The sequence below is a fragment of the Asparagus officinalis genome, unplaced genomic scaffold (assembly GCF_001876935.1).
Source record: "Asparagus officinalis unplaced genomic scaffold, Aspof.V1 AsparagusV1_Un1001, whole genome shotgun sequence".
In the NCBI taxonomy this organism is placed as follows: Eukaryota; Viridiplantae; Streptophyta; class Magnoliopsida; order Asparagales; family Asparagaceae; genus Asparagus; species Asparagus officinalis.
This window is the reverse complement of record NW_017973260.1, coordinates 1-9,070: the sequence shown is the minus strand read 5'-3', so window position 1 is coordinate 9,070 and position 9,070 is coordinate 1. Positions and strand designations below refer to the sequence as shown.

The window sequence follows — 9,070 nt, the reverse complement described above, 5'->3', positions numbered from 1 at the left end:
TCAACGGGTTTGATGTGCCTTTACCGATCACCGTTTGAATCGGGCTAGCATGTGGATTGTCTAGATCCGTTCCACATGTAACGTTGTGCTAAGAGAGTAAACTCTCTGAGGCTTTGTGCTATGATCTTGAATACATAGGCTTCGTCTTTTTCACGGGAATAGACTACCCGGCAACGCGTGTTAGGCGTTGACTTTGGGGTTTTTTGGCAAACCCCCAGCCCTCAACGGGTTTGATATGCCTTTACCGATCACCGTTTGAATCGGGCTAGCATGCGGATTATCGAAATCCGTTCCGTATGTAACGTTGTGCTAAAGGAATGAACTCCCTTAGACTTAATGCTACGACTTCGAATACGTAGACTTTGTCTTTCTTACGGGAATAGACTACCCGGCAACGCGTGTTAGGCGTTGACTTTGGGGTTTTTGGCAAACCCCCAGCCTTCAACGGGTTTGATACGCCTTTACCGATTACCGTTCGAATCGGGCTAGCATGCGGATTGTCGAAATCCGTTCCGCATGTAACGTTGTGCTAAAGGAATGAACTCCCTTAGACTTAATGCTACGACTTTGAATACGTAGACTTTGCCCTTGTTACGGGAATAGGCTACCCGGCCAGTGTCTCGCCCAGGCCGAGACCCCCCAAGGGTGTCTCGGCCAAGCCGAGACACCCTAGGGTGTCTCGGCCTGGCCGAGACACCTTGGGGGTGTCTCGGCCTGGCCGAGACACCCCTGGGGTGTCTTGGCTTTGCCAAGACACCCCTCGGGTGTTTCGTCCTGGCCGGGATGCCCCTGGGTGTCTCAGTCTGGTCCGAGGTGTTCCCAGGTGTATTTGCCGTTGATCCGCCGTCCCAACTCGGATTCGAATGATTTCGGATGCGTTGGAATCTTGGCGATGAGCTCTGTAGGCCCCGATGGTTGGATTATCAGATCGGGACACGGCGGGCGTTGGTCCTTTTGCAGCGGTCGCGGGGTTTCCGGTCAATCCATATCCCCGTGATTCTGACATTCTGTCGGCTCACATAGTCCGTCGGTTCGCTTCAATCGTTCACCGGCGTCATTTGAACCCTTGTGAACCGGGTAGTGACGTTCAATCGTCGATCGTTAACATCGAGCTGTGAGTGGGGACCTATCGGCAATTTTTGATGCCTACAGATACCCCCTCCAAAGTGTTTCGGACTCGTTTCTTTTATAGAAGAGACCGGAATACTTTGGATATGATTGGTCCAACCTTCAGTCGGCCTAAGGGACCTGTGGTTTGCTTCAACTCTCGGCTCCTTCGATCTTCGGTATATCCGGTGCTTTGTCGAGTAACCGAGATTGTTCCGGCGCTGCGTTTATCGCCTGGCCGTCGTTGGAGTCTCGAGTTTTATAGAATCTCGAGTTTATAGCTGGTGAGTTGAGTTTGGCTCGTGTCATTGAGTTGACTTTTGAACTTGCTATCCCTGTCACATCGTGTTGACCTGGGGTTCTGAATCACTGGGGGTTGACTTTTTGTCGCAACGCGCTGTCCGGCGTTGACCTAAGGTTACGCGTTGACCGGCGTCTACCTTAGGGTTTTGAACCGCGTGGGGTGGCTTTTGTCGTCACGCGTTGACTTTCGTCGTCACGTGTTGACTTTTGTCGCAACGCGCTGTCCGGCGTTGACCTAAGGTTACGCGTTGACCGGCGTCCACCTTAGGGTTTTGAACCGCGTAGGTTGGCTTTTGTCGTCACGTGTTGACTTTTTGCTGCAACGCGCTGTCCGGCGTTGACCTAAGGTTACGCGTTGACCGGCGCTCACCTTAGGGTTTTGAACCGCGTGGGTTGACTTTCGTCGTCACGTGTTGACTTTCGTCGTCACGTGTTGACTTTTGTCGCAACGCGTTGTCCGGCGTTGACCTAAGGTTACGCGTTGACCGGCGCTCACCTTAGGGTTTTGAACCGCGTGGGTTGACTTTCGTCGTCATGGGTTGACTTTTGTCGTCACGTGTTGACTTTCGTCGCCACGTGTTGACTTTTGTCGCAACGCGCTGTCCGGCGTTGACCTAGGGCTACGCGTTGACCGGCGTCCGCCTTAGGGTTTCGAATCGCCGATCGTTGATGTGTGAAGTTCACCCCTATTTTCAACCGTCGGCGTGGGAGAATCAACTTTTGTGGAAACATTGGGGGGTAAAAGAAATGATTCGTGGTATCAAACTGTCGCGCGGGGGTCAAAACTCGGGCAAAACACCCTTGGCTAACCCTTGAGGAGAGTGCCCTCCTATATATTCCTTCCGTCCCTCGCCATTGTTCCTTTACTCATCTGGAGGGACAGGGTGTGGAGAGACGGATGTCTTGGAAACTCACTGATGACGCCGAGCGGGTTCAGTTTGGGTATGTTTCTCATGGGAAGACCCCTGGTTCCGGCGGATATCATCCTGTTCGTGGCCTAAGACCCGGGATCATGGGCCTTGACGCCGCGCCCCCAGACGAGATGTTTGCAGTTGCTTCTACAGTGAGGAACAGGTTGGCTCTCCTCGGGAGAAAGCTTCCTCACCCGGAGTACCGATGCTATGGTTGGGCTTCTTCTTTGCCCAAGGGGTGGTGGCCCCGTATGACTGGCTACGTCTTGGGCCGTTGGGAGAAGATCCTGAAGAGCAGTGGCCTGTATGTGCCTATACGGGCTACTATGTATGGACTTCCCGTTAGCTGCCGCCATTTCTTGGCATTGTTGGAGACGTACATACCCGATAGCAACACCTTTCTGACCGGTGACGGAGAGTTGGGGTTAGCCCTCCATGAGATGCATCAGGTTTCCGGTCTTCTGATGGGAGATTACCCCTATCAGGAGTACTTTCCTTCGAATCGGCAGTTATGGCAGTTGAAGCATGATGATCCCGACATGTATGACACCCTCTGGGACCTCACCTGTCATTATCACACTGCCTTGATCCAGATTTCTCCTCCCGCGAAGACAAAGAGGAAGATTAGTTTGAGGCAGTTTGCCAATTATTTGTTCCAGAACTTGGAGGGTAGTTCCAGCGACTCTGTTCGCGAGCTAGATATTTTGACTGTCACTGCCGTTAACGAGTTGGTGGAGAAGAGTGGGGCCCAATCCTATACCACTGCCAGCGTTGAAGGCGCCTTCCCTGCGGGGACCAAGTTTCGCTCGTTCCTCTGCCGTGCGCAGAAGTCTATCAAGCCTCGGTCTCTGTTGGCGGGCTATCTTGCTCTCTGGTTGAAGAAGTGCGTTGTTCCTCACCAGTGTTCGGATGCCTTACCTCTTGAGGTGCTTTTTCCCGCGGTTCAGTTGGCTCATGGGAGGGAACTCTCTCTGCTTCCGGCGATGGTTGCCAGTATCCATTGCGGACTCAGGAGTGTGGTCCGTAGCTTTACTCAGGTGGGTCCTAAGCCATCTACTGTGCTCATCTGTCCCAAGGTCGAGCTCCCCTACGCATATCTGATGGCGTGGCTCGTTCTTCACCGTCCTGACCTGATGTCGGCGCCTGATGCCGTTGATGTTTCTGTCCCATATCTGCAGCTGTTGGAGAAGATCAGCAGGAGCTTCAAGTTCGCAAAGGTTGGGAGTTCTTCAAGTGCTTCCCTCAGTTTTCGGGTCGCTATGGCGACATTTTGACTGATGATGAGAAACCCAGAAGTAACCGTACTATTCTCGACATCGGTTGTTTTCGTTGGTTGATTAATATCCGTGTCGGATATCTTGTTTTCCGGGTGAAGAACCGATGCTATATAGAGCCTTACCTCCCTTGCCGTTTTGCTCGCCAGTTTGGTTATGACCAGTTATATATCGGGAATCCCAGCCGTGGATTGAGGGTCGAGGGAGGACTTGTTGACGGTGTGCGAGCATGGCTGTGGACTATGGCGGGCTGCACCGGGGCCCATTTTGCTCTTCCCTCTTATAGGCGTAGGCCGAAGATCACTTTTCTCAGCTGCAAGTGGCTCCTCTCTGCTTATGAATTCATAGGCGTGAAGACCTTTTCAGAGTTAGAGTCTGATTACTCAGTGCGGGCCGCCATGATGGCTGCTCGTAAGGCTGAGATTGCTCAGAAGCAGGGGAAGAGACGCGGTAAATCTTCTCTTGATGATGAGGTCGAGACTCCTGAGGGGGAGTTTGCAGATATAGACACCGACCAAGGCGAACTCGGTACAGGTTTGTCATACCCTTTGACTCCCTTTCTTAAATCCATCTAGTACTTATAGATGTCATCATTTCAGGTAGAACCACTGGCGATCATGAGCCACTCGCTTCTCATTCCGCGAACCCAGGGCTAGGAGATCGAGCTGCTACGATTAGTAAGCCTGTGCGTGATCAACCTGTGGGTTCTGTGAGGACTGGTACTTCGAAGAGAAAGAAGACCGCTTACAAACCATCTGCCAGCCTTTGTTTTCTCTCTTGTGCATCTTTCCAACACTTTGGTTATTTTGCAGATGTCGCTAGAGAAGGGCTAGCTGGGGATGGAGTCTTTCCGGATGTAAGTTTTGAGGAACGGGGGTATGCTCCTGTACCTGGTTTCTCGAAACCTGATGCTGGACTATTGGCCGATATGTTGGCCGAGCAGACTTCGGAAAGACCTATGAGACCACTCTTTGAAAGTGGTTCATTCACAGGTATATATCCGTTCCCGCTTTTCTTTACTTGCCTAAATTTCCATTTTGGCTAATAAGGAAAGGTAACTATAGGACCAGGCGATGTGCCTGATGCTGCTATAGCCGCGGGTGTTTTCCCACCTCCACCGAATGATACGACTGATTTGCCCACGAGGGTTGACACACCCCCCATGACCACTCCTGTCGGCACTTCGGATTCTGTCGGGTCTCAACCCGAGGGGACTTCTACCGGCACAGGTATGCCTCGAATTTTCCCCTCGGATTATCGTTTTTTTTTTTTGATAGTCCCTTAGCTTCTTGTATTGCCGCTTTCAGGATCTCGATCTTCTCTTTATGAGCATGTCCACGCTCTTTTGGTCAGCACCGATCCAGACAGAGATGTTTTTCGTATGGATCTTGGTTATTTTACGACCTTCTATAATGGTATGATCGAGAAGCTTCTCCAGAGGGGATGCTGCTTTGATCAGTTCAGGCGTTCTTTCTCTCGTCACATGGTGATGATGAGGGAAGAAGGTCATCCGGAGCTGGCCGACTCTTTCACTGCTGAATTCGCTATCCTGGAGTCAGAGATCTTAGAGTTGAGAGAGTTGAAGGCTGGTGGAGCTTCCTCCTTTGCATCTTCTCAGGTGGAGGATAGGTTGGCGCAGTGGCATGAACTGCGATCTTCCGTTGGTAGCGAGCTTCGATCACGTGAGCACACTGTCGCACAGCTGATGGCCACTCTGGCGAGGAAGGACACAAGTAGGGCTGAGATAGTCAGCTCCCTAGATTCTACTCATGCAGAGATAGCTAGACTGAAGGAGGCCTTGGAACGTGCCGAAGAATCTGCTGCTACCATTACTGAGGAGCTGGTTGGGTTGGAGCGTTCTCGCGAATGGACGCTTGACAGGCTTGGATCAGCACAGGAGGGGTTGATGAAGCTGCGAAGCGAAGCCGCGGAAGTTCTCAACAGTTCCGAAGATTCTGTTCGAGCTAGCCTGCAGGCGGAGTTCGAGCAGGACTATATGGACAGGCTCTCCGGTTTAGAGTCTCATATTCTTAGCCGTCGGTTGCCTTCGGGTTGACGGACTTGTTGTTGTACGCGTTTTGCTTGATCTTGTATTTGAGACTCTGCACTTGCTTCTTTTCACAGGATGTTTTGGTACACCCCCAGCCCTTAATGTTATGACTCTGGCTTTTATCTTTATTATGATTCCTCATCCCATTTGAAATGATTGACCATAATACTTTTAGGATTTTTGGCAAACCCCCAGCCATCAACGGGTTTGATGTGCCTTTACCGATTACCGTTTGAATCGGGCTAGCATGCGGATTGTCGAAATCCGTTCCGCATGTAACGTTATGCTAAGAGAGTTAACGCTCTTAGCGCTACGATTTTGAATACGTAGACTTCGTCTTTCTCACGGGAATAGACTACCCGGCAACGCGTGTTAGGCGTTGACTTTGGGGTTTTTGGCAAACCCCCAGCCTTCAACGGGTTTGATGTGCCTTTACCGATCACCGTTTGAATCGGGCTAGCATGCGGATTATCGAAATCCGTTCCGTATGTAACGTTGTGCTAAAGGAATGAACTCCCTTAGACTTGCTGCTACGACTTCGAATACGTAGACTTTGCCCTTGTTACGGGAATAGGCTACCCGGCAACACGTGTTAGGTGTTGACTTATCCCTACTTAGGATTCGGGATAAAATTCCCCACGCACCAAGTGCGCGGATCGGAAATTGAAAGTTGTGTCAAAATAGGAGAGGAAGAATTTTATATTCTATCTCCCGCTGGAAAGGAAACTTGAGGTGGGATTCCCCACCCCCAGTATCTGGAAGGATGAACTGGGAATGGGATCTCCACTCCGAGCACCCGGAATGATGAACTGGGAGTGGGGTCGCCACTCCGAGCATCGGAAAGGTCCGAGGAGAGGAAGAATTTTATATTCTATCTCCCGGTGGAAAGGAAACTCGAGGTGGCACACCCCCAGAATCCGAAAGGCTCAAACGACCCTAACTGTCGTAAGGTTTGGTCATTTGACTCTGAAGAGGAAGAATTTTATATTCTATCTTCAGCTGGAAAGGAAACTCGAGGTGGCACACCCCCAGAATCCGAAAGGCTCAAACGACCCTAACTGTCGTAAGGTTTGGTCATTTGACCCTGAAGAGGAAGAATTTTATATTCTATCTTCAGAACTGGAGAGGAAGAATTTTATATTCTATCTCCAGCAAAAGAGGGAAACTCGAGGTGGGATCTCCACCTCCAGAATCCGCAGGATGAAACTAGAAGTGGGATCTCCACTCCGAGAATCGGAAAGTTCAAACGACCCTAACTGTCGTAAGGTTTGGTCATTTGAACAAAAGATGACTCGGTCTTAGTCTCGACCAGGGTAAGTTGTGACTAAGCGAGGGTTCGAGATGACCCTAACTGTCGTAAGGTTTGGTCATTCGGGAGTTTGAAAGTGGACCTCTCGTTCATTGAAGGAATCGAGAGGGGACTTTGGCTTTGGTCCTAACTGTCGTAAGGTTTGACCGAGTGAGGAATGTGTGGCGAAGATTATGAGTAATCGAACACAAAGGAAAGTTTTGTGAGGGAAAATTAATCCCTCGAATGATTGGATCTCATCTGATGAGGGCTAGAGTCTGACAAACCTGTGTCTATTATAAACGGTCCTTCCCATTTGGGTTCGAATGTGGACTTCTTGTTCATCTCTCTTATACCGACCAGGTTATCCCTAAGAATACCCCAATGTGGTATTCTTCCGGGAACTTCCCGATACATCAGCTCCTTCTGAAAGGTGCTAAGGATAGTACCTCTTCAGGAATTTGCCATTTATTGGCATCATCAGCCGATCACCATCTTTGGTGACTAGGCGATAGGCGCCGTTTGAGTAGACTGTTTCTACTACGAACGGTCCTTCCCATTTGGGCTCGAATTTGCTGAGAATAAGCAATATCTTATTTCCAACCCTTTTGATTAATATCGGGTTATCCTTAAGAACATCCTGTATGATGTCCTCCAGGAACTTCCCGTTAGATACAAAGGAAACAGTTTATACTCATATACCCGTTGGAGTTTCGAAAGAAGCAGTTTATACTCATATACTTGTCGGAGTGTGATGGTCACTCTTATTCGGTTTGTTCTGCCGTCGAGACGCCGGCTTCAACTAAGGTCTGGATGCTTTTCTTTAAAGCAAAGCAGGCCTTGGTGGGATGAAGGATCTTCCTGTGGTATTCACAATAATTTGGGTCTGAACTTTCATTGGCTTCCTCCTGGCTTCTAATAGGTGGGAGCTTGATTTTGTCGCTTTTTAGGAGGTACTTGAGGATGGCTGGAACCTCATCATCCTCGAAAGAGTATCGTTTTATCTGAATTGACTGTTGTGGCGATCGCTTCCACGACTGTCGTTGTGACGCTTGATCAGCAGCGAACCTGGGTACGAACTCTGATTGGCTTTCTTCGACCCTCTGTCTTTTAGGATAGCGTCTAGTCGAGGTGGTGACAGACTCGATTTCCTTCTGCTTTTCGTCTTTACTTTCATGATGTCGAGAGGTAGGAATTGGGCCACCCCCAGTGTCATTGAAGGATCTGGTCGTACCACTCCCAATGTTATCGAGGGGAGAATCAGTCTTAACAACCATATTCAAATTCGGACCATTGGTATTTGTCCTATCTGGAATAGGCGTGGTTGGGGTAACGCAACAGCTAGGCCCAGCCTGATGATCCGATTTAGGAAATTTATGCCTTTCAGCTTGCAACTCTCTTATTTGCCGCATAGCCGATTCCATCTTGCCCTCAAATTCTTCTTTCTGCTTGATTAGTGCTTCTTGAACTATTTGAGTGAGCTGGTCAGGAGTAATGTTGAACGCATCCCTAGTGTTTTTGGAGAGACGTGATAACTCGTGTAGAGTCACTTTTACTGGGATGTTAGCCAATTGGGTCATAACATCGAAGTGATCTGAAGTGTTTGAATCTCCCGGTTTATCTCTTCCAATCTGCTGATTGAATAGAGACTGCCTCGGGATTCGAACATCTTGGTGCAGGGGCTCCTGTTGGGTCTTCTCAGCAGGTACGGGGGTAGTTGTAATCATCTCCACCCCATCCAGTCGACCATTCCCATGTTCATTGTCGGGAAATGAGAAAACAGGCATTGTTTCGTCATCTTCCTCTGGAGTAACAGAAACTCCATAACAAGACTTGCCTTTTCCTTTTGAATTTTTCTTGGAAGAGGTTCCAGTCCATTGTAAATCTTCAATCAAGTCTGGATGAACCCAAAGGATTCTGGCGTTGCTTGTGAGGATCATCGTTCACCGTCTTCACCGCTGCTTTTATCACCGGCTCAAGCTGGAACTGGCTCACGGGAAAGGAGCCGAAGCCGATCGTGACTGCATTCGCACCCACTTTCTTCTCCTTCGGCTGCTTCATTGTGATGATTCCGACGTCGATGAGAGCCTGGATCTTGTCCTTAAGAGCATAGCATACCTTGGTGGGGTGGTGCACC

The 9,070-nt window shown here is 49.7% G+C and overlaps 1 protein-coding gene across 1 annotated transcript; it reads left to right on the top strand.

Moving 5' to 3' along the window:
• The first annotated feature begins 2,308 nt into the window (after positions 1 to 2,308).
• LOC109828310 lies at positions 2,309 to 5,745 on the top strand. Its single transcript, XM_020395336.1, has 5 exons — positions 2,309 to 3,443; positions 3,500 to 4,129; positions 4,195 to 4,587; positions 4,660 to 4,824; positions 4,903 to 5,745. Exons 1-5 carry the CDS (start codon positions 2,309 to 2,311, stop codon positions 5,649 to 5,651), a joined length of 3,072 nt encoding a protein of 1,023 aa, XP_020250925.1. The 3' UTR covers positions 5,652 to 5,745.
• Positions 5,746 to 9,070: the final 3,325 nt, after the last annotated feature.

What these genes read in the sequence shown, in the direction of transcription:
- LOC109828310 (XM_020395336.1), top strand. Translation starts at nt 2,309, where the DNA reads ATGTCTTGGAAACTCACTGATGACGCCGAGCGGGTTCAGTTTGGGTAT. An exon ending in TGAAAGTGGTTCATTCACAG is followed by an intron (nt 4,588 to 4,659) that starts GTATATATCCGT and finishes AGGTAACTATAG; the next exon opens with GACCAGGCGATGTGCCTGAT. An exon ending in GGGGACTTCTACCGGCACAG is followed by an intron (nt 4,825 to 4,902) that starts GTATGCCTCGAA and finishes TGCCGCTTTCAG; the next exon opens with GATCTCGATCTTCTCTTTAT.